General features: G+C 39.9%; 1 protein-coding gene across 2 annotated transcripts in view; it reads right to left on the reverse strand.

Moving 5' to 3' along the window:
* glt1d1 (glycosyltransferase 1 domain containing 1) overlaps positions 1–25,919 on the reverse strand; it is a 96,695-nt gene that overhangs the window by 32,274 nt on the left and 38,502 nt on the right. For both annotated transcript variants that reach the window (XM_043715785.2, XM_088000061.1), the window contains exons 6-8: positions 22,372–22,428; positions 6,344–6,439; positions 4,817–4,866 (exon numbers count right to left, since the gene is read on the reverse strand). In XM_043715785.2, the coding sequence (XP_043571720.1) occupies positions 4,817–4,866; positions 6,344–6,439; positions 22,372–22,428 (203 nt within the window). The remainder of the gene's footprint in view (positions 1–4,816; positions 4,867–6,343; positions 6,440–22,371; positions 22,429–25,919) is intronic.

The following is a 25,919-nucleotide window of genomic DNA, read 5'->3' on the forward strand; positions in this document are numbered from 1 at the left end:
TGTTTCAGGTTTGCATTTGAAATCATGTCTTGCAATTAATTAAAACATAAAATTTACTGGATATACAGGCATTTGATTTCTTATCGGGAAACCATGCTGCTGTTCTCCTGTTGCTATTTGCTCTTTTAACTTTGGCACATTTCCACTCTTTTGTGTGATTTCCCTGGATGTCTTTCACATTATCTTACTTTCAAACTTTTCTTGATGCCTTTTCCTTTTTGACTCTTTAAACTTTCATAGCTTCCATTTATTTTTTTCCAGTTGCCTCCTTTGTGTTAGCCATTTTCTCTCTGCTTCAAGTGTCCTTTCAAACTCATTTATTTTCAATTTTCATTCTTTATTCTTATCTTTTTTATCCCAGTTGCATTTTATTTACTTTTTGCTACCAACATAAACATCAGCTCAAAACACTCAACAATTCTATGCTGGTGCATGGAGCATAAAAGAACTTTGGAAACAAAGGGCAAACTGAAAAATCCTGGCTTCAGTCAGGGAACAAACAGTGAGCTAAAGGTTTTGGGCAAAAAACGTTATCATGAGCTGCCATTTTGACACCAGGAAGGCAAAGTGCAAAGATACAAACAAGAATCGTGCACAGTTTTCTCACATCTACCCAAATACATGCTTCAGTAACATTTTCTTGGTATTAGTCACAAAGCTACAGCAGTTTTAAAATAGGGCTAAAAGAAGCCTTTAATCCACTGAAAAGCTTCTTCCTGTTCAGCCACTATCGAAGTCCCTCTCTTTAGTGGGTTGACAAGGCGATCAGACTAAGATCAGTCTCTGAACTGATCAAACACAGTCAAATACCCACTTTGTTTTATACAGTTTGAACACAACATGGCTTTGCAAACGTAGAATATAGCAAATAGTTTCCTCACTGCAACTCCTGGAGATATATGGGTCCTCACTGCAACTCCTGGAGATATATGGGCATTACTGAAACACTTTCAAACTGGTACAATGTTAAAAACAACTTCATTAAACAGCCACATTGTTTATTAGAACTGTTCATTAGAAAATGAGTGCAAAAAAATCAAAGCTGACTAGAAAATTAATAAGAGAAATGGCAAATCTGCAATGCAACCCTTCTAAATGGCAGTCAGCCAGACAGGCTTATTGGCAATATCAAAGTAATTAACAAAGAAAACACATTAAATTGTTTAGCAATGTGGAGAGACACGACCATCTGCTGACCTGAAATACTGTCCAACTTCCATATCTAAACCAAGTTTAAGAAGGATATTTATCCCTAAAAATTGCTAGCTCATGGCCAAACTTCATCTCTGAAGTTAACCCTTTATTGAAAACTGCTTTAGGACAGCATTAGGATCTGGGCAGAATGTAACAGAGATTCACTACGTTAGTTCCTGGCATGGGCCATGAGAGATTGAATAGACTATGGTTACATTCCCTGGAGTTTAAAGAATTAGAAGTGGTTTAATTGAAACAGAGACAATTCTCAAGGGGCTTTGAGAGGATAAATGCTGAGAAAATGTTTCCTTTCCTTGTTGGGAAATCTCAAATCCAGGATTACAGATACAAAATAAAACTACTCATCTTTAGTACTGAGAAGTGGAGAAATGTCTTCACTCAAAGTGTTATGAATCTTTGGAATCCTTTAACCCAGGGAATCTATGATACTCAGTCATTTAAGATATTCATGATAGAGTTTAATAAGCCTTTTGAATGCTAAGGGAATTAAGGGATGAGATAGCACAGGGAGGTCGAGTGCACACAGAAGATTAGCCATGATCTTAATCCATGACAAAGCAGGCTCGAAAACCAAATAAAGCCTTCATTAATTGTTACCTCGTTTACTATAACTTGTTTTTTTAAGTGCCTTATCCCTATCTCTAGAGTTACTTTTTACACCCCTCCACTTTTCTCTTTCCAGACAAGCTTTGATTTCCCCAACATGCTTTCCTTCACTGTTCCTGACTCTCAATCCAAAGCCCAAACCATAAGCTCATACAACATCCAAAATGTTTCACATGAGAGCAAGGTAAACATAATCAAATGATTACTAAAATTAAAATTGAGGATACAGTTTCAAAGCAGTATGTTATATACACATAAATCCTGAAGCCCAGATCAATAATTCAGAGAGCTAAGTCCAAACCTCACCATGAAAACTGTGGAATGTAGATTTAGTTAATTTTTTAAAATCTACAATAAAAAGCTACTATCAGTAATGGTAACCACAAAACTACCAAATTTTCATTAAAGAAAACATTTGATTTACCCATGACCTTTAGGAAGGGTACCCACCATTCATACTTAGTCTGGTCCTTGTGAGTGGCGACCCAGAGTAACATGATTGGCTCTAAACTACCTTCCAACATGGCCTAAGCTATTCAATTGTATTGAACACCTACAATGTAGTAAAGATCTAAAACCGAACAGATCACTTGGCTTCAAAATAGCCATCTGATTCGGACACAACAGAGGAACAACTAGCTCAGCCAACCCTTCAAAATTTTCACCAATTTCAAGGAACTAGATCTGCCAAAAATCCAAGCAGATGTTTGCTGCCAATTGCAGAGTTCAGTCCCCATCCTAGCTCCTCAGATACTGAATCAGTCTGTGCCTGAATGTGGTAAGATCGAGACAACATTCAGACTTGGGATAAGTGGCAAGCACCAAGTACCAGGCAATGAAACTCTCCAACAAAAAAATTACTTGTTGACATACATTGGCACTTCTATTGTTGAATCCTCCACAATCAACATTCTGAGGGGTTACTAGTGATCTAAAATGTAACTGGACTAGTCACTTAAACACATAGCTACAAAAGCAAGTCTGAGGCGGGGAACTCTGAACATGCTACTCACCTCCTAACTATGCAAAGTCTGTTTACCATTTACATAGCATAAGTCAGAAGTGCAAAGTTCCCATTTCCTTGAACGAATGCAGCTTCAGCAACACTCAAAACTTGAGATCACTAAAGGCAATGCATCCTGTTTAATTGCAACCACCTTAGCCATCTTTCATGTAGTATTGGTACAGAGTCAGAAGTGTGCACCATCTGCAAGGTACATTGCAGCAACTCACTAAAGGAATATCAAAACTATCTTATAAACCAGGGCATGGACTGACCACCTTGAAGAACAAGGGCAGCTGGCATATGGAAACACCATCAGCTGTAAGTTCACCTTCAAGACACATACCATCCTGACTTGGAAATAGATCATAATTGCTTCATTGTCACTAAATCTAAATCCTGGAACTCGGTTCTCAACAGCACTGTGGGAGTGCCTTCATTGAAAGGTAATCAGGTATCGGCAATAAATGCTGACCTTGCCTACGGTGCTTGCATCTCATGAATACAAAAATAAAAAAAACTCATTTTCTAACATATTTTCATAAGCCTACTGAATAAAGACTGGTTACACAATTTCATATTGATTTGTAAGGACAATACATTTAGTTATGATCCTAGCTGATGGTAATATAGGACAATTCACTATCAGAGTGAAACCTGAATTAAATCATAAGCTTTACTTTTACAATATAGTCAGTTACTGAATGTTTTTACAAGAAGTTGCCAATGTATGTTTAACACAAGAACAGACAAAAGTAAAAGAAAACACCACCCAGATGATATTAAGAATTACATGAAATGATCTTATGATAATAGCGAAAGTGAAAAGTCAACTCTTGTACCTTCAAAAACATTATCGAAACTCAAACCTTTGTGAAAGGTCACTTTGCTCACACTTAAAAGTAGTTCCTTCTTTAGTTGGCACAACTAAACTTGGCTTTTTCAAGGCAAACTCCTGCATTCACTCAATACTACATCTTTGGTTAGTATCTTTTCATAAGACGATTAAACAAACTGCTAACATAGCTCACTTATTTCTTAACAATGATTGTTTAAACTCCTCTTCCACAGCTTTCTTCCACAGCCTTCTCATACTGACATTAAACCATGACAGATTGCTTGACTCCAGTCTGGATTTTTTAAAAACCGCTAAACTGTTAACATTGCTGCCATAGATCTGTGCTTTCCGACAGAAACCTGTACACTCACTGAAATAAATCTTCTAGATATTTCTGTGTTTCTAAATATACTTGTTTCAGTTTCTGTCTCTTTGTGCCATAGATCGCCTTGTTGTTCAGCAACAATCTAACATTTTCCTCTCTACCTTTTTTTTCCTAAATGATAACTTTATTCGCCTCAAGGATCTTTTAAAAGCCTAATTTAAATTCACATAAACAGATTACCAGGTAGGGTTTTATCCCTCATGATGTGTTATGTCTTTCCTTCTTGATGCAAACAGTACAATGCATAGTTCCAGTCATATGAGAACCCTCAGTTTCCAAACAATAATAGAATATCACAGACCTTCATCACATTGATTACATTACATTACATTTCAGTATGGAAACAGGCCCTTCGGCCCAACAAGTCCACACTGACCCGCCGAAGCGCAACCCACATTTACCCCTACATTTACCCCTTACCTAACACTACAGGCAATTTAGCATGGCCAATTCACCTGACCTGCACATCTTTGGACTGTGGGAGGAAACCGGAGCACCCGGAGGAAACTCACGCAGCCATGGGGAGAATGTGCAAACTCCACACAGTCAGTCGCCTGAGGCAGGAATTGAACCCGGGTCTCAGGCGCTGTGAGGCAGCAGTGCTAACCACTGTGCCACCGTGCCGCCCACAAATAGTGATAGTGATTGGAATAGTGATAACTTGGGCCTGCTTAATATACCATCTACTGTGCAGAAGAACACTACACAGGTCAATAAAACAGCCTTTATGAGAAAAATAGACATTTAAACATTTGAAGAAAGATCTTACCTCTGGTCCAATAATAATTAAATAAACCCTTGGATCTTTCTTATGCCAAACTATAAAACAAGATTTTAAAAAAATCAGCTGAAATACATGAAATGGATTTTGCTGTAGATTTTGGCCATATTTCAGTTACATTAACTTCATGACAATGGTACACTGTTTCATTTCCATTTAATAGCTTCAAGGAAATAGATAAGACTAAACCTCAGCAGTAACTCTGAAATTAACTTTAAAACTGGGTTCTTGGAAAAGGGAAATTGTGCAGGCAGTTTCAATTAAATTACTTTAGCCAACAGATGATGAATGCATGGTATGGAATTTTCAGAGAAATGCTGGAGGAAGATAGCAATGGAAAAAAATCAGGTTGAAATTAGATCAGTATTTGAGAGAAAGGGTGTTTTAATAAGATTCGTTTTTGAGACTGGTCAGGATAGACTGCTGAGTGATTTCTGGCCCTGTATTTAGGTTCTGGATCCAGTTTTTAAGCATTTCAACTTATAATCTACACTGTTGACAGTTTCCGATCGCACAGTAAAAGCGTTACTGTAATTATAACCAATATAACTTAATATGGTCATATTTGTTCCCATTTCGTTAGATGCAAATATTCAGATAATTCATTTTATCACTATAAAAATTGCTACAAATTGTTCCATGCAAATTTATGAAAAATCTCCCCATGTCCAAAACTCAGTAATAAATATTGGATGGTTGTTAAATAGGGAATTCAGAAGAGACCTCAGTACCCAAGGAATGTTTGGAATGTGGCTATTCCATAGATTCTCAGGAGGAAGCTAGATAAACCAAGGAGAGAGGAAAGGAATAGCAGAATCTGCTGATAGGGCTAGATGAGGGAGGGTGGGAAGATATTTGCATGGATCATAAACACCAGGATAGGTTAATTGGTACATCTGACCTGTTTTAGTGCTATATTTGAATATAACACAAATAAAGCATAATACGTAGATTAAAAACACATATTTTGTAATATCTGTTATAGCATCTTCAAATTTCTTGCATTTAAACTTTAGGTGAGGTTTGATTAATAGGAACTATCTCTGTCATTAACTGTACAGCTTCCAAGTTCCTTCACAGAAGGAATGTCCAGTTTAAAAAGACAAAATGTTTCATCAACAGTTATTAATGACAAAATATAGTTCATGGTTTGGCAAGAAAGTCTGCATAATTCCTCGAATTATTTGTCTCAAATCTCATTAATAATACATAAAAAAAGCTGAAGCTGCATTAGATTTCATAAGTTGTGACAATTAAGCTCCCAAAATAGTACCAATGACCAAACTAGGTTGCATTTATTCTAAGCGAGGTTTCCAGAGTGTACAAGGTCTCTCTTCTTCTCATTACAGCATAAAGTAATAAGCTTTCAATTCACAGAAGTAATTAATAGAAGGATCAACAGTTCAATGCAGAATATACATGCCTGGCTTGTAAAGAGAGTACAATTACGAACATTACCACTTAAAAGTCAAGGGACATTCAATACATTAAGGTAATGAAATCTATCTTAAGTACCTGAAAAAGCATCCACCAAAAAGAGGGGATCTTTGACTCGCCGAAGTCCACACACCAAAAGAAATATGTATGTATCAATATTCTTACAATGAATCCCTGTAATCAATATATGGGAAAATATTCATTTATAAAGTAGAAAATCATGTTCAGTGATTTTTTCAGTCTGAAAAAAATCTAGTCTTTATTAAACTACCTTTTGCAAAAGATAATTTTTAAAAATCAGAGCGATCTAGTTTTGTGTGGTTATTCCAGTGGAACAGAAAGGTCAGATTGATATAGAAAATTAACATGTTTGCAACATTCTATATTTTAGTTTACACTGACGATTACTTTATTGCAAACTGTTAACTCAAGAATGTCACAATCTTTCAGCTTTGATTCAGAACGGAAAGTTTCTTAAAAATGTCAGCATTTCAGCAGGCTCAATTAAAGCAATCAATTTTCTTGGAAAGAGATTGTAAAGCTGGCATTGATCTCAGTGCTGTTCCTGGGCTTGCTCTCTCCTAAGATTACTTCACGTGCGCTGTGCGTTTTGCTTCTGAAGAACAATGCAGAAACATTTAATTTTACCATTTGCAAACTTAAATTGCAAAAACTATGCTCATCTGTACTCAATAAAACAACAGATGAAAGTAATCCTCTTTTTGCTGGCAAATTCCAAATCAGGAGAGACTAGTACTCAAAAGGAAATGAACTAGACAATGATGTAGTAGCCATGCCTATACATGATAAAGTGGTTCTGTAGGGGAAAGTTAAATTTAGTGCAGTAAAACAGAATAATTGACTATCTTTTATATAGAGCACAGCAAAATCCTATTTAGTTCACCATCCAAAATAATAATATAGCCTGCTAACTTCTACCAAATGGATATCATAGCATATTTTACCTCAAACAAGCTAAAGCAGAATTTAAAAGAAAGTCCATATGCAAATAACTCTGTCATGGGATTTAAATGAATAACGTATCTGGCTTTGCTCACCGTTTTAGTTCACATATGATTATCAACTGGATGACTGGTTTGCAATCCATTCTCATTTAATCAATATTATGTGTAACACAACAGGGTCAACAGTGACAAAAGATGGAAGAGTGAGTTTTGAGGAAGAGTCTGAATACACTTCATTATTCTAACCCAAGTCTGTGATTATCAGCACACACCTAAGTGTCCCAACACCCTACTTGCGTTAACATATTCTACTACCATAAGTTATATGCAACAATATTGTTGGATCTTCACAAATATAAGACTTTTTTTAAATTTAAAAACTGATTTTACAAATCACTGAGGGGAAGAAAGATAACACTGATTAGAATGAAGAAGAAAAAAAGACTTAATTTGATACAACACTTTCAATACATGTGAAGTTGATACAAGCCACTGATAATAACTAGGTTTTGTATCACTGGGCAAAAAGGGGAAAAGAAAATGTGGATTAGACATTAGATTTGATGACATGTGACCATAAAAATCAATCTGCATCGAATAATTTACAATCAATCAAACACAGGAAAATATTTGGCTGGATTTTACTAGCAATTGGCTAAGTGGTAACTCTGGTAAGTTTCATGGAAGGCTTCTCTCCGTAAGCCTTATTGACGTTTCTTAAGCCATTTCTCAAATTTGTCTAATTACCTGTTCACCATCCCCCAATGATACCCTGTTTGTTGTATTCTCCCACTCACCGCTACCTGGGACCCCTGGTGCTAACACCATCTTTAAAGCCCAGCTGTGTATTCAGTCCAGCTCTGTCCTTTGGAACTGCCTTTCACTATGCATGTCATGGAAACATAACCAAAGGCAAATGCTTCTCAGAGTTCACAGGTAACATCGCTGACACTTCACATATTAAAGAGGACATTCAAACATCTGTTGCTTTTTAAGAAGCTACACAATTTACTCATCTTTAGCCTCATCCCATCTAACAACCTTGTCTCAGGGAATGCAACTCTGTCCTCAAAGCTCAGTGTAGCTCAACATCTTCTCACTGTTTAATGTGGGACCATTGCATACTGAAATGACTTCAAACAGTTCAAAACATGCACTTTTGTTCAGCAAAGGGTAGGACTTATACAATTAATGGTAGGGTCTTGGGTAGTGTTATAGAACAGAGGGACCTAGGGGTTCAGGTACATAACTCTTTGAAGTTTGTGTCACATATAGACAGGTGGTTAAAAAGGCATTTAGCTCGCTTGCCTTCGTTGCTCAATCCTTTGAGTATAGGAGTTAGAAAGTCATGTTGAGGTTGTGCAGGACATTGGTGAGGCCTCTTCTGGAATACTAAATCCAGGTCTAGTTGCCCTGCTATAGGTAGATTATTCTTGCTGGACAGGGTTCAGAAGACATCCACCAGGATGTTGCTGGGGAAGAAAGGTTTGAGTTATAAAGAAAGGCTGGGTAGGTTGAGACTTTTCTCACTCGAACATAGAAGGTTGAGGGGCAACCTTACAGAAGTATATATATAATGAGGGGTATAGAAGGGGTTAATGGTAGTTAACTTTTCCCTGGGATGGGGAATTTCAAAACCAGGGGGCACATTTTTAAGATGAGAGGAGAGAGATTGAAAAAGACATGGGGGCAAACATTTTACATAGAGGGTGATTCGCGTGCGGCATGCACATCTTGAGGAAGTGGTGGATGTGGATATTTATAGAAGTACATGAATAGATTTGGAGGGATATGAGCCAGTGGCAGGTAGGTGGGCCTAGTTTAGTTTAGGATTATGTTCGGCATGGACTGGTTAGACCGAAGAGTTTGTTTCTGTGCTGTATGACTACAAAAGTGAACAAAACAAAAAGAACAGAAGCTGCAATTGCCTCTGGGAACAGACAGAGACTGCTGCTCTTTTCATCAGCAGTCAATGAATGATCAGTACATCCAGCTCACATCTACTCGAACCAGGTTTCAATGAAATCCTGTTTGACTTGCTGCATATGATGCTGTAATGGTCCGTAATGTGGTGTTGCTCTGATCAATATTCTCATCTTCCTCCTCAGAAGACTGCTATCATTCTCCCAGTTCTTCAAGTCCATCACAATCCCTTAAAACTTGCTCCAGTTGTGCAGAGCACAGTATGCTAGGGATTTGTAGTGTACAGTCTGGACTAAATTGAAGGACAGTCCAAGACGTATCCAAACATTGGAATCTTATGCTTAGCACACCAACATTTGCTGCAGGATGGTTCGGTTGGAGAAATGGGCTGCATTATACATACGTTCAGCTTCAGTCAGATGTTGTGTAATGGAGTCATCAGCCATGGTTGCAGACAGTAGCCCTTGTCTCCCAGTCACCATCCTTCTTGAGGCATCCAGTTCTTGATACAAACCAGCAACATGAGAGTTCTCAAGGGCACAGGCATCATGGCAACTTCCAAGGAAACCACTGCAGATGCCTAAAGTGTTGCACTGGTGATCACAGATGACTTGTACATTGATGGAATGGAACCCTGTTCTATTGTAGAAGTCAGTTGTACTTTGATATGGCGTTGTATGTGATGTGTGTAGTCTATCGTGTCCTGCATCTGGGAAAGCCAGCTGTGCTGCCAAAGCCAATTGTTCAGCTGCACAACTGATCATCGAGACATGAGATTATGCAGTGTGATCTGGCACAAATTGCATTGGTAACAGCCTTAATACATCTGTGATTGGAGGATTGAGAGATCCCACACAAGTCCTCAGTGGCTCATTGGAAATAATAAGTTCTATAAAGAATTTGGTCAGTTGTCACCTTGATGATCATCAGGACAGGTTGGCACAGATCTGTGACTGTGTCTTGGGACACCCTCAGTCTGTGGCGTCATCCCTTATTGCTCATCTGAAGGAAATGTTATTGAGGATGATAAACTCTGGACCTTCAGTCAGTCCTCCAAATCTGTGGGGACCTTCAACTGTGGCCTCTTCACGTAGGCGCTGTTCAGCATCTGCTGGTCCTGGACTTGCTGACGTTTCTGTTCCTCCTCCATTTCACTGTATCCTTGTAGCTATGCATTTGCAGTGGCAATAACCCCTGCTGCGGCTGAATCGATTGGTCATGCTTCCAATGAACCTTAATCATACAATCACCTCAGTGCAGATAGAAGCCATTTGGGCCCGAGTTATCACCAACATTCCAAAGAGCATCCCAACCTATCCTCATAACCCCACATTTACCATAGTTAATCCACTTAGTCACACTATGGTACAACTTAGCATAGTCAATCCACCTAACCTGCACATCTTTGGACTGTGGGACTTAATGAACAATATAAGAAAAAGAATGTGAGCAGTCAATATTCACACCACACAAACTTTACAGTTTAGCATAGTCTTACAGACAATGGGACATGGACAACTCCAACGTGGAAGGCCACGGAATGCTGCTCCATGGAACTTGGACCTAGGGCCTTCAGACTGATAAATATAGGACATGTTATGTCATATAAAAACACGAGGAGATTGAAAGTGCTGTATGATTACTGATACCTTGTCTTCCATCACCTGCATTACCCAAGAGAGGTTTCATTGCACGTAAGAGTATGTTGGCAAATACTTGTAGTTCAACATGACAGGAAACCAATTCCATGCTCTTGTGCAGCCTGTAAAATCTTGGATTGGATTTATGCATTGTGACTCACAGATGTCACTTTTAAGGTCAACTGTGATTACAGAAATGATTATGATCAATGTGCAATGACCAATGCCATGGTCAAGGTTTCTTGTAATCGGATTTGCACCCCACATAGTTGGACACTGCATACATTAAACATGCATGATGCTATGTTGCTGATGTTACTATGCCTAAGTAATGCAATTGACTCTTGAAGGTCTTCACATTGTTCACAAGTAGGTGCCTTCTGCTCAGACAGCAAAAAAAATTCCAACTGTGGTTTCAGCCATTTTCCATTTCCAGAGTTCAGTTACAAATCACATGAATATAGAATGCAGTCACATGGTGTCAGTACTGCACCCCCATGCATTCTCACACACCTCTTTGAATCACTTCAGCTCTCAATATTACCTCATGAGCTCAGGCCCCACAGTTTACTCCTGCCAACCAACATATTGATCATGCTGTAGTTTATCCCCACTGAGGCCAGGGTGGCTCTCCCCCGCAACAGAGTATTCCACCACCTGAAATACATTTCTTTGTTGACATCACCCCTTCACAATTATTGTCCCCTATGTATCCCAGCATGCTGCCTCCAACCTCCACAATCACATGACCCCATCATCATTCTCTAGCACTCTAGCAGCTCCTGATAATCCCTGAATTGATTCCCAAAAATGACTGTGACCCATTTCCATGACTGACTTGGACACACAGCCTCGACTGATAATTGACCAGACCCCTGACTGATCCATTTGCAACTCACTGACAGATTTAATGTGACTCCCCAAAGTTGAACCGGACCTTCAGGACTGTTTGTGGCCCATTCCCCAGATAGCAACAAAAAACACATGGCCTGATCCTGACAACCTTAAGTAGTAGAAAGTGACGACTGCAGTTGCTGGAGATCAGAGTCAAGAGTGTGGTGCTGGAAAAGCACATTAGGTCAGGCAGCATCTGAGGAGCAGAAGAATCGTGTTTCGGGCATAGTCTCTTAATCAGGAATCCTCAAGTAGCCAACTAACTGTGTCCAAGCAACAGGACTGATCAATGAAAATGCCCTTTTTAATCCATTTATTGGATGTGGGTATTTATTGCCCATCTCTAACTGCCCAGATTGCAGATATGAGACTGTCAACAACAGGGTGCAGTACAGCAACTATCTACCCCTTTGACTGATAACTGCTGACAACTATGACAAACTGCCTTGCCTTGTGTCTGTGTTAAAGACAAATCAAGGCAGAAGTACTGTTACCCTTCAAGTAGTGACTGAAGGCACATAGTGCAAAAAGGCAGAATAAGGCAAGGTAGGGATGCTGTAGGCATCTCAGCACATGCAAACACAGTGAGTACCAAGGCAGCAAGTGAGGATCCTCAAGATTCAGCCTGGTCAAATCCAAAGACTGGTTACCTGTCTATGTGCACTCTAAAGTGCAGAACTTGTTTCAGAGTTGTGCCATGGGTGCAGAAAATCTGGTACAAGATGGATGCCAATTTTTGTGGGATCCATGCAGCAACTGCTCATGGAGTGTGCCCTGAGATATTGGTGACTGGTGTCCAAGGTGAAGGGCTGGAGGAGATGGTAGCAAGTTGGAGTCACCAGCTAACCTCTCTGACTTGGGAATTATTCGCATCTAGTTTCTATGCAGCAGGTTAGAGAATATAAGTTTGCATGGAAATGTGGCAGACTAACCACTTATAGGATTATCAGATCAGACATGATATTACTGAATGGCAGACAGACTCAATGGGCTCAATGGCCTACTCCTGCTTCTACTTCTTATGGTTTCTGGTCAAATAAGGTGTCAAGAAATTCTAATACATGCAAAAGGCCTCTTGCAGTTTACTAGAGAGAATGTTGTTTTGTCATTCAGCATTTGGTTGAAAAATGGGACCTTTTGCTCTCAGCATCGAGAAGTCTTCACAACTGAACTCACAAGATTTTCCCAACTTTCTCACCAATGCCCATGTCATTCACTGTGGAAAAATTTTGCCCATTGTTAATTTTAACCATTCAATGCAACAAAACATTTTCATCTTAGATGAGGCTTTGATAAAGCAAAACAAGACCTTCTTTAAATTGAATTTCCTTCAAGAAGAAGACTATAATCGATGAAGCTCTTTACTCAAATTATCAAAAGTTTTGAGAAAAAACGTGGTTTACTAAGGAAGTCAGTTTTGGAACACTCAACACAGAAACAGAAATTAGGAGCAGGAAGAGGCCACTTGGCTTTTGAAACTCTACCATTCACTATGCCATGGCTGATCATCCGACTCAGTACCCTGTTTTCTCCCCATGCCGTTTGACACTTTTGGCTGAAGAACTATATCCAACTCTTTCTTGAAAACATTCAATGGGTTGGCTTCGACCACTTTCTATGACAGAGAATTCCAAAAGCTCAACACTCTCTGGGTGAAGAAATATCCCCTAATCTCAATCCTAACTGCCCAAACCCCATATCCTTAGAATGTGAACCCTGGTTCTGGAAACTCAGTCATAGAGATAGAGATATAGAGCACGGAAACAGAACCTTCGGTCCAACCTGTCCATGCCGACCAGATATCCTAAATTAATTAAGTTCTATTTGCCAGCAATGGGTCCATATCTTCTAAACCCTTCCTATTCATAGACCCATGCAGGTGCCTTTTAAATGCTGTAATTGTACCAGCCTCCACCACTTCCTCTGGCAGCTCATTCCATACATGCACCACCCTCTGCATGAAAAGGTTGCCCTTAGGTCCCTTTGATGCCTTTCTCCTCTCACCCTGAACCTATGCTCTCTAATTCTGGACTCCCCTACCCCAGGGAAAAGACCTTGTCTGCTTATCCTATCCATGTCCCTCATGATTTTATAAACCTCTATAAGGTCATCCCTCAGCCTCTGACATCCCAGGGAAAATTGCCCTAGCCTATTCAGCCTCTCCCTATACCTCAAGTCATCCAACCCTGGCAACATCCTTGTAAATTCTTTTCTGAACCCTTTCAAGTATCACAACATCATTCTGAAAGGAAGGAGACCAGAATTGTACGCAATATTCCAAAAGCAGCCTAACCAATAACTTGTACAGCCGCAACATGACCTCCCAACTCCTGTACTCAATAGTCTGACCAATAAAGGGAAGCATATCAAAATGCTTTTTTCACTGTCCTATCTATGTGTGACTCTACTTTCAAGGAACAATGAACCTGCACTCCAAGGTCTCTTTGTTCATCGACACTCCCTAGGACTTACCATTAAGTGTATTAGACCTGTTCTGATTTGCCTTTCCAACATGCAGCACCTCATATTTATCTAAATTAAACACCATCTGCCACTCCTCAGCCTATTGACCATCTGATCAAGGTCCCACTGTAATCTGAGGTAACCTTATTCGCTGTTCACTACACCTCCAAACTTACTAACTATATCTCCTATGTTCACATCCAAATCATTTATATAGATGACGAAAAGCAGTAGACCCAGCACCGATCCTTGTGGCACTCCACTGGTCACAGGCCTCCAGTCTGAAAAACAACCCTCTGTCTTCTACATTTGAGCCAGTTCTGTATCCAAATGGCTAGCTCTCCCTGTATTCCATGAGGTCCAACCTTGCCAACCAGCCTCCCATGAGGAACCTTGTCGAACGCCTTACTGAATTCCATTATAGATCACGTCTACTGTTCTGCCCTCATCAATCCTCTTTGTTACTTCTTCAAAAAACTCAATCAGGTTTGTGAGACATGACCTCTCATGCACAAACATGTTGACTATCCCTAATCAGTCCTTGCCTTTCCAAATACATGTAAATCCTGTCCCTCAGGATTCCCTCCAACAACCTGCCCACCACCGATGTCGGGCTCACCGGTCTATAAATACCTGGCATATCCTTACCACCTTTCTTAAACAGTGGCATCATGTTAGCTACCTTCCAGTCTTCTGGCACCTCACCTGTCACTATAAATGATACAAGTATTTCAGCAAGGGGCCCAGCAATCACTTCCCTGGCTTCCCACAGAGTTCTAGGATTTAATGGTAAGGTCGTGTTGGTAATGGTAATGGGAGTGTTGCTGAACAAAGAGACCTTGGATTGCAGGTTCATAGCTCCTTGAAAGTGGAGTCGCAGTTAGATAGGATAGTGAAGAAGGCATTTGGTATACTTTCCTTTATTGGTCAGAGTATTGAGTACAGGAGCTGGGAGGTCATGTTGCGCCTGTACAGGACATTGATTAGGCCACTGTTGGAATATTGCATGCAATTCTGGTCTCCTTTCTATCGGAAAGTTGTTGTGAAACTTGCAAGGGTTCAGAAAAGATTTACAAGAATGTTTCCAGGGTTGGAGGATTTGAGCTATAGGGAGAGGCTGAACAGGCTGGGGCTGTTTTCCCTGGAGCGTTGGAGGCTGGGGGGTGACCTTATAGAGGTTTATAAAATCATGAGGGGCATGGATAGGGTAAATAGCCAAAGTCTTTTCCCTGGGGTCAGAAAGTCCAGAACTAGAGGGTATATGTTTAGGGTGAGAGGGGAAAGATATAAAAGAGACCTAAGGGGCAAACCTTTCACAGAGGGTGGTACGTGTATGGAATGAGCTGCCAGAGGGTGTGGTGGAGGCTGGTACAATTGCAACATTTAAGAGGCATTTGGATGGGTATATGAATAGGAAGGGTTTGGAGGGATATGGCCGGTTGCTGGCAGGTGGGACTAGATTGGGTTGGGATATCTGGTCGGCATGGACGGGTTGGACCGAAGGGTCTGTTTCCATGCTGTACATCTCTATGACTCTATGATCTGATCAGGTCCTGGCGATTTATCCACTTTCATACACATCCAGCACCTCCTCCTCTGTAATATGGGCATTTTTCAAGCTGTCACCATTTATTTCCCCACATTCTATACCTCCTTCTCCACAGTTAACACTGATACTTGGTTAGTATCTCCCTCATCTCCTGCTGCTCCACACCTAGCCTGCCTGGCTGATCTTTGAGGGGCCCTATTCTCTCCCTATTTACCCTTTTGTCCTTAATGTATTTGTAAAATCCGTTTGGATTCTCTTAACCCTATTTACCAAAGCTATCTCATGTCCCCTTTTTTGCTCTCCTGATTTCCCTCTTAACTATACTCCTACTGCCTTTATGCTCTTCTAAGGATTCACTCGATCTCTCCTGTGTTTCCGTGACAAATGATTCCCTCTTTTTCTTAATCAAAACCTTTATTTCTCTAGTCATCCAGCATTCCCTATACCTACCAGCCTTTCCTTTCATCCTAAACGGAAAATACTGTCTCTGAACTCTCATTATCTCATTTTAGAAGGCTTCCCATTTTCCAGCTGTCCCTTTACCTGCGAACATCTGCACCCAATCAGCTTTTGAAAGCTCTTGCCTAATTCCCTCAAAATTGGCCTTTCTCCAATTTAGAACTTCAACTTTTAAATCTGGCCTATCTTCTTCCATCTCTATTTTAAAACTAATAGTTTTACCCTCAGTCACTAGCCCTGCCTTATTTCCCCAAGAGTAGGTCAAATTTTACACTTTCTCAAGTAAGTACATCCACATACTGAATCAGGACATTTTCTTGTACATACTTAACAAATTCCTCTCTGTCTAAACCCTTAACACTATGGCAGTCCCAGTCTATGTTTGGAAAGTTAAAATCCCCTACCATAACCACCCTATTATTCTTATAGATATCTGAGATTTCCTTACAAATTTGTTTCTCAATTTCCCTCTGACTATTAGAGGGTCTATAATACAATCACAATAAGGTGATCGTCCCTTTCTTATTTCTCAGTTCCACCCAAATAACTTCCCTGGATGCATTCCCAGGAATATCCTCCCTAACTACAGCAGTAATGCTGCCCCTTATCAAAAACACCAAAAATGCCAGTTATGTCCATCTCGGAGCCACATTTCTGTAATTACTATGATATCCCAGTCCAATGTTCCTAACCATACCCTTTGTTCATCTGCCTTCCCTGTTAGGCCTCTTGCATTGAAGTAAATGCAGTTTAATTTATCAATCCTACCTTGTTCTCTGCTTTGTTCCAGTCTGTCCTGTCTGTGTAACTCACTCCCTTTCCGACTGTACCAATCTCAAATTGATCTCTTTGCTCACTGTCTCCCTTGGTCCCACACCCGAACCCTGCTCCCCCCACCATCACCACCTCACCCGTTTAAATCCTCCTGAGCAGCCCTAACAAATCTCCCTGCCAGTATATCAGTCCCCTTCCAATTCAGGTGCAATCCATCCTTCTCGTACAGGTTCACTTCTACCCCAGAAGAGATTCCAATGATCCAAAAATGTGAATCCTTCTCCCATACACATCCCCTCAGCCACACATTCATCTGCTCTATCCTCCTATTCCTACCTTCCCTAGCTCATGACACCGGGAGTAATCCAGATATTACTACCCTCGAAGATCTCCTTCTAAAATGTCTGCCTAACTTTCTATATTCTCCCTTCAGAATTTCTTTCTTTTCCCTTCCTATGTCGTTGGTTCCAACTCCTGCTGTGCTCTCTCCCCTTTGAGAACATTCTGCACCCTCTCGAGACATCCTTGATCTTGGCACCAGGGAGGCAACACACCAGTCTGGTTTTTCGCTGCTAGCCACAGAAATGACTGTCTGTGCCTCTGACTAGAGAGTCTCCTATCACATTCATTCGCTTGGACCCCTGATTACATTAGAGCTAGTCTCAATGCCAGAAACTTGGCTGTTTGTGCTACATTCTCCTGAGAGTTCACCACACCCCATATTTTCCAAAATAGAATACTTGTTCAAAGTTTGTGCGAAGATTTGTAGCTCGGGTGCTCGTTGTTGTGGTTCTGTTCACCGAGCTGGAAGTTTTTGTTGCAAACGTTTCGTCCCCTGGCTAGGCGACATCATCAGTGCTTGGGAGCCTCCTGCGAAGCGCTTCTTTGATGTTTCCTCCGGTGTTTATAGTGGTCTGTCCCTGCCGCTTCCGGTTGTCAGTTTCAGCTGTCCGCTGTAGTGGTTGGTATATTGGGTCCAGGTCGATGTGTTTGTTGATGGAGTTTGTGGATGAATGCCATGCCTCTAGGAATTCCCTGGCTGTTCTCTGTCTGGCTTGCCCTATGATAGTAGTGTTGTCCCAGTCGAATTCATGTTGCTTGTCGTCTGCGTGTGTGGCTACTAAGGATAGCTGGTCATGTCGTTTCGTGGCTAGTTGATGTTCATGTATGCGGATTGTTAGCTGTCTTCCTGTTTGTCCTATATAGTGTTTAGTGCAGTCCTTGCATGGTATTTTGTACACTACATTCGTCTTGCTCATGTTGGGTATCGGGTCCTTCGTTCTGGTGAGTTGTTGTCTGAGCGTGGCTGTTGGTTTGTGTGCCGTTACGAGTCCTAGGGGTCGCAGTAGTCTGGCAGTCAGTTCCGAGATGCTCCTGATGTATGGTAGTGCGGCTAGTCCTTTTGGTTGTGGTATGTCCTCGTTCCGTGGTCTTTCTCTTAGGCATCTGCTGATGAAGTTGCGCGGGTATCCGTTTTTGGCGAATACCTTGTATAGGTGTTCCTCTTCTTCTTTTTGCAGTCCTGGTGTACTGCAGTGTGTTGTGGCCCTTTTGAATAGTGTCCTGATGCAGTTTCGTTTGTGTGTGTTGGGGTGGTTACTTTCATAGTTTAGGACTTGGTCTGTGTGTGTGGCTTTCCTGTATACTCTTGTAGTGAATTCTCCGTCTGGTGTTCTCTGTACTATCACGTCTAGGAATGGGAGTTGGCTATCCTTTTCTTCTTCTCTCGTGAATCGGATTCCTGTGAGTGTGGCGTTGATGATCCGGTGTGTTTTTTCTATTTCTGTGTTTTTAATGATTACAAACGTGTCATCGACATATCTGACTCAGAGTTTGGGTTGAATTTGTGGTAGGACTGTTTGTTCTAACCTTTGCATAACTGCCTCTGCTATGAGTCCCGAGATTGGTGATCCCATGGGTGTTCCGTTGATTTGTTCGTATATCTGGTTGTTGAATGTGAAGTGTATTGTGAGGCACAAGTCCAGTAGTTTTAGTATGCCGTCTTTGTTGATAGGTTCAGCGTCCTGTTTTCTGTTCTGTATGTCCAGTAGGTTGGCTATTGTTTCTCTGGCTAGGGTTTTGTCAATCGAAGTGAACAGTGCCGTCACGTCGAATGATATCATAGCATACTTGGTTTGAAATGGGGATAGCCACAGAAGATTCCTGCACTACCTGCCTCCCCCTCCTACCTTTCCTGGAGTTAACCCATCTGCCTGATTGTATCTGTGGCTTTTCTCCCTTCCTATAACTGCCATCCATCACACCCCCAGCTCTTGTAAATTCCTCATTGCCTCTAACTGTCACTCCAATCGGTCCGTGCAATATGATAGGATTTGCAACCAAACATATTAACTGCAGACATAATAATCAGTAACTTGGAAACTCTCCCTAAACTCCCATATCTGACAGAAAGAGCATATCACTCTATTAAAGGCCATTTTTGCTCCTTCACAATCTACAGACCCAGAAAATAGCACTGTCTTTTTGTTCTAAAAAAACCACTGATCCAGGCGAACTGAGTACTTATAGTTTATATTTTTATAGAATTTAATTAAGAGACAGATTTCAATTAAACAGATAATCAAGAAAGACTCACTCTATTCAGTATTGTAGACTTACAGCAAGGTTACACTTTAAAAACCATGAACTTATCTGTTTCTGTGCTGGTTCCTCCGTGGTCAGCTGTGAATTTCGCTGTTTGTTAATTTTTCCTAGACTCACTCCGATGTTCAGGGATGCATGAACTCAAACAGCAAAGGCAGTAACTGTGCAGATGCGTTGCTGTGTCAGCTAGCAGGTTTCTTTCTCCCTCTCCCTTCTGACCATGTGCTCGCTTTCTTTGTCTGCCTTTCCTCCTTTTAAAATGTCGCTGTTTTGACTTTTTTTTAGACTGAACATCCTTACTACATTTATCCTGTCCAATCCTGTTAGGATTTTATAGATTTCTATGAGATCCCCTCCTCATTCCTCTGAACTCCAGTAAACATAGTTCCAGCTGATCCAACCACTTCTCACACATTAGTCATCGGAATTCTTGACTGCTAATCAGGCTGAAGCTTTTAATATTAATTTTTTACTATAAATATTCTGCAGTTAAATTGTGCCGTTTAATTCAGTGAGAATTATTACAATAAATTGTGATATTTATTATGATCAGAAGCGTTATACCATTTTTAATCATTATTCAGCTTATATTCTTATCCAAGATAGTATCATCTTAAGGACTAACCATTAAACTTTCATTAAAAAGTCACACTGATCATTCAACAAGAGAAATGGAAATGTGCATGTTTTCACAGTTTTGTTACGCCTACAGCTTAGAAATGAATCCTTGAAAATAAAACATAAACTGCGTATTACATCTAATGGATTCATATATGTTAATGGCTGCCGACTGTTATAGGGTACAGGTGAAGGACACCTACTGCCCTGGACATTCAAAAGAGGAAATGGCAATGGAAGCCATGCCTTACAATACATACAAAATACTGCAATCAGTTTTAGATACATGATAATGGAGCAAGAAGACTAAAATACATTGAAAGAAGGTATATTTATTAACTTTTCATTGTCAAAATCACTGTTTTCAAAATAGAAACCTTCACTTAAAAGATTGCAAACAACATTACTAGCAATTTATTATTAGTCTCTTGCCATTAGCTGCTTTTATGAAAGCATCTTGCCTGTCATTTGCACAGTTTTTTTTCTACTGAACACTACAATAAGACTACACAAAAACAAATTAGATTAAGGGATGCTCTGCAATCTTGCTCAAGGCAAAAATTAAAAATAAAAACAATTCTGTTAACTACATTTCTCTTGATTTCTTAATATTTGTCTTTTTCTGTTTGGATCTTTTACCCATTGCTTTTTCTCTTGGTACTGTCCTTGTCACTCCATTTGCATCAAATACCTTATCACATTAAGCCTCCTTATATGTGCTTTTATTTGTCTTGTGTATCTAAAACCTGCTATGTTTCTCATCCTTGCTGATTTACTCAACTTATATTGCAAGGTCAAGAAAAATCGTAACATGGCTGTTATCAGATACTGGATCAAAGACTGAAAGAGGAATTTCTGGGAACTGCTACAGCATGCATTGATGAAAACAATAGTTGGAACTTACGTTCTTGACAGGGATACAGTGATGGGTTTGGAAGAAAAAGAGCCACTGTGTGGTGTGAGCAATGGCAGGGAGTTAGCATACTTGGCTGCCTTGTCTGTATTGCTAAAATTGAGCACCAGGATCTGATGAGAATGTGTTACAATTAGGAAGTTTATAAGGTTATGCCTTCAGACTGTATCTTTTTGTTCATGGATTATAACATTTCGTGATTTTAAATTTGGGATTGTTTGTTATAAAGGCTGTAATTCTATAGAAAGTGTGATGTATCTAAAGGAGAATGTTCCGTTCTGTAATTGAAAGTATAAATTGCTGACAAAAAGAAATTGCATTCAGTTATGAGCATTTTTAGACATTTATTATGATAAAAGTTTTAAGGCATGAAATCTTGCTCTGTCATTCTTTCAACTAATAACTAGAAGTTTGAATTTATTTTTTAAAAGCTATCCTTCACTAAGAATTGATGTGATTATCTAATTTATGATCAATATGGACTGATAACCAATGTCTTTAAATTTCTACAATTGCGACATGCATCAGAAGGCAAAAATACAATGTAATCCATTTTTAGTTGGACATAGAGTCACAGAGTTATACAGCACAGAAACAGACCCTTTGGCCTAAATCGTCCATGTCGCTCATGTTTCCCCAGACTAAACTAGTCCCATTTATCCCCTAACCATTTCCTTTGATGCAGCTGTCGAAATGTCTTTTAAATTTAAAATTGTACCTGCATCCACCACTTCTTCTGGCAGTTTATTCCACATATGAACCACCCTCTGTGTGAAAAAGTTGTCCCTCAGGTCCCTTCTAAGTTTTTCTCTTCTCATCTTCAAAATACGCCCCCCTAGTTTCAAACTCACTCTCCCTAGGGGAAAAAAAACTTTGCTCTTCACCTTCTCTATGTCCTTCATGATTTTATAATCCTCTATAAGGTCACCCCTCAACCTCCTATGCTCCAGGGAAAAAAGTCCCGGCCATCCAGCCTCTCCTCATAACTCAAACCCTCCAGTCTCGGTAAAATCGCTGTAAATCATTTTTGAACCCTCTCCAATTCAATAATATCCTTAAGGCCTATAAAATCTTAAGGGACCATACAAAGCATTCTTAAATTTTCTCTTGGCTGAAAACTCACAACCAAGTAACAAAGTACTCCATCCCATTTTGTTTGTAGTGAAACCTTCACAGTATTATTGTTATCATTAAAAATCAGAGCTTCCAAGATAATATTAGGCAACACAATTTAAACTTGTACTATTTATTTATTTCAAATAAAAAAGATAGGTTCTGATGAATTCAACATAAATAAGTCATACCTGAATCTTGGAGAAATTCATTCCAATTAAAGTTTGTGCAAGGCTTGGTTACAACGGCTGGAGTCCATTTGAAGTAAAGATGGGGCAAAAAGAATACAAGAACAAATAAACAAACATTGTAACATTTACTAATTTCCTATTAATCACATCCCTTTCCTAACTTGAATGGATCTTTTTACAAAATTCAAAAAATTATTCCTTTGTGAATATTTTTACTACTACCTGTTGAGTGTTTGGGATGAAAACTAATTTACAAAATAAATTAATCTGATGATTGGGATAATTTTATAATGACAGGTTTTGAAATTTGGAGGCCCTCTCTTGCATTGCCAGATATGATTACAAGCTGGCAGGACTGTATAGGGAGTTGAAACTTTATTGCTGGAACAGCACAGCAGGTCAGGCAGCATCCAGGGAACAGGAGATTCGACGTTTCGGGCACAGGCCCTTCTTCAGGAATGGCCCTTCTTCATTCCTGAAGAATGGCCCTTCTTCATTCCTGAAGAAGGGCCTGTGCCCGAAACGTCGAATCTCCTGTTCCCTGGATGCTGCCTGACCTGCTGTGCTGTTCCAGCAATAAAGTTTCAACTTTGATCTCCAGCATCTGCAGACCTCACTTTCTCCTCGAGGACTGTATAGGGACTCCACCTCTCATCAATAATAAACTGCAAATAGTGGCAATAATGGCACCATAACCAAGGATATCATACGTTCCTGATGGGAGGAGAAAACAGCATAGGCTGTGGGCAAAAAGGGAAAAAGTAACTGCATAAGGAAAAGGGAAAGGGCCGTTTTTAAAACAGAACTAATAACATGCTGACTTATTTTTACAATGCAAGAATCTACTAAAAGGATGAACAGATCCTAAAGAGATAACCTCGCATTTTAAGACTGGAGTCATCATGGCTAAGACTGCAAATTGGATATTCAGATACAGACAACAATCTGACTTAATATTGGGAAAACTGTACTTAATGTTACAGTACAGAGTGCTTGGTTGAATTTCCAACATATGCTTTCTGGCGGAGGAAATTTCCTGATGGGAGTGTAAAAAAAAATTCTAAGTATCCTAACAAAGAATATTCAATTGAAATGATTAAATGAGTAATTTCTTTTATGAGTTGAGAGTGTGTTGCTGGAAAGCACAGCAGGTCAGGCAGCATTCAAAGAGCAGGAAAATCGACGTTTCGGGCCAACTCTGAAAACTCCAGCATCTGCAGACCTCACTGTCTCCTAATTTGTTTTATGAGATAGGGTCATCAATTAACCTTATCAAAACATACAAGATTCTTCCGGGCTTGACAGAGTAGAATCTGAAGGCAGAGTAAGGGGTCACCCATTTAAGATAGAGATGAGGATGAATTTATTTCTGAGAGGGTAGTGATTCTGTAGAATTTCTTACTGCATAAGGCTGTCGAGGCCAGGCAGTTATTCTATTCAAGACTAAGATAGACCAATTTTTAATTAGTAAGGGAATCAAGAGACTTGATGATAAGGCAGGAAAGTGGAGTTGAGGATTATCAGTTCACCCGTGATCTCATTGAATGATAGGGCAGACTTGATGGACTGAATGGCAGGGGATTCAGTGATGGTAATGCAATTGTCTGTAATCCAAGAAAGATGGTAAGATTTTCTCTTGTTGGAGATGTAATTGACTGACACTTGTGTGCAAAATTTAACTTGTCACTTGTCAGCCCGAACCTGGATATTGTCCAAGTCTTGCTATGCATGGACATGGGCTGCTTCATTGTGTGAGAAGTTGCGAATGGTTCTGAACGTCATGCAACCATCGGCGAACATCTCACTTCTGACCTTATGATATGACAGTACATTAATGATGCAGCTGAAGCTGACTGGGTCTAAGATACTACCCCTGAGGAACTCCTGCAATGATGTTTCACAACTGAGATGAATAGGTTCGAACAACTACAATCTTCCATGTATGACTCAAACCAGTAGGAGAGTTTTGCCTCTTGTTCCCAATGTCTTCGGTTTTGCTATGGCCTGTTGATGCCACACTCAGTCAAATGTGGCTTTGATTCAAGAGCAGACCATCTCACTTCACCTCTTGAGTTCAGCTCCTTTTTTCCCATACTTGGAGCAAGGCTGTAGTGAGGTCAGGAGTTGAATGGCCCTGAGGGAACTTAAGCCAAACTTCAATGAACAAATAATAGTTAAATAACTGCTGCTTGACAGCATATCAATTGCCCCTTTATTCACTTTGCTGACGATCTAGAGTAGATAGATATGGCAGTGATTGGATTTGTCCTGCTTTTTGTGGACAGGATATACCTGTGCAACTTTCTACACTACTGTATAGATGCCAGTACTGTTCTAGAACAGATTGGCTAGTGACAGGCTATTTCTGGAGCACAGGTCTTCAGTACTATTGCTGGAATGTTGTCAGGCCTTTAGCATCTAATGCCTTCTGCCATTTCTTGATATCATTTGGAGTAAATCAATTCAGCTGAAGACTGGCATCTATAATAATGGGAACCGTAAAAGGAGGCAAAGTTGGAGCATCAGAGTTAAAAGACAATTAGAAATGCTCAGCTTTGTCTTTTGCACTGATGTGCTGGGCCTCCCCATTGTTGAAGATCGGGATATTTCAGGAGTCTCTTTGTCCTGTTGGTTGTTTAATTATTTATTACAATTCACAACTGAATGTGGCAGGACTGCAGGGTTTAGATCTAATCTATTGATTTTTGAATCAATTAGCTGTGTCTATTGCATTCTGCTATGGTGTTAACATGCAAGGTGCTCTAAGTTGGAACTTCAGGCTTCATAACTCATTTTTAGATATGCCTGGTACACTCCTGGCATGGATTTCTTGCACTTTCAATTGATTCATCAATTTGGTAATATTGATTAAGTGAGGGATAAGCAAAGCTAAGATTATGGTGAAATACAATTCTGCTGCTGTTGATGGCCCAGAGGGTCATTTGGCCGCCCAGTTTGATCGCTTGCTCTGTTTGAAATCTACCCTGTTTATCACAGTGGTAGTGTCACACGACATGATGAATGGTATCCTCCATGTGAAGATAGGTTTTCTTTGTGACCAATTTTCTTTACCCAATCCCAGCACTTCTATGTGTCATTAAGAATCTATGATGAGAGGTGCAGATGGCCTCTGTAATATTTTACCATAGATCACAGAATACAATTGAAAAGCCTTTAAAAAATGTGAGCTGACATATGTGTAGTATACAATGTGAATTGATGTTAGTATAGGTGGTCACAAGTTTCAAATGTGATAAAGCCTAACAGCTGTAATTTAAATTAATGTGACACATACATTGAATGAATTAATTCAACAATGATACCATTAACCACAATCAAATCATTTTAAAATCTGTTTCATCCATAATAGCAACATAACAAATTGGGAACCAGTGTTTTTGCTGCTATCTGATGGTAAATTGCTGGAAACTGATAAAATTTGCATCATCAGCTTTTGGTAGTCTCTGAGCAATCTCGGTATTCTACCACAACACATAAAGCAGCTACACCAACTAGCTGCTGCTCATCAATTTTTGCCGAGTTCTGGG

Source organism: Chiloscyllium plagiosum, unplaced genomic scaffold (genome assembly GCF_037043375.1).
Source record: "Chiloscyllium plagiosum isolate Xiang-an unplaced genomic scaffold, Cpla_swu_hap1 HiC_scaffold_24, whole genome shotgun sequence".
In the NCBI taxonomy this organism is placed as follows: domain Eukaryota; kingdom Metazoa; phylum Chordata; class Chondrichthyes; order Orectolobiformes; family Hemiscylliidae; genus Chiloscyllium; species Chiloscyllium plagiosum.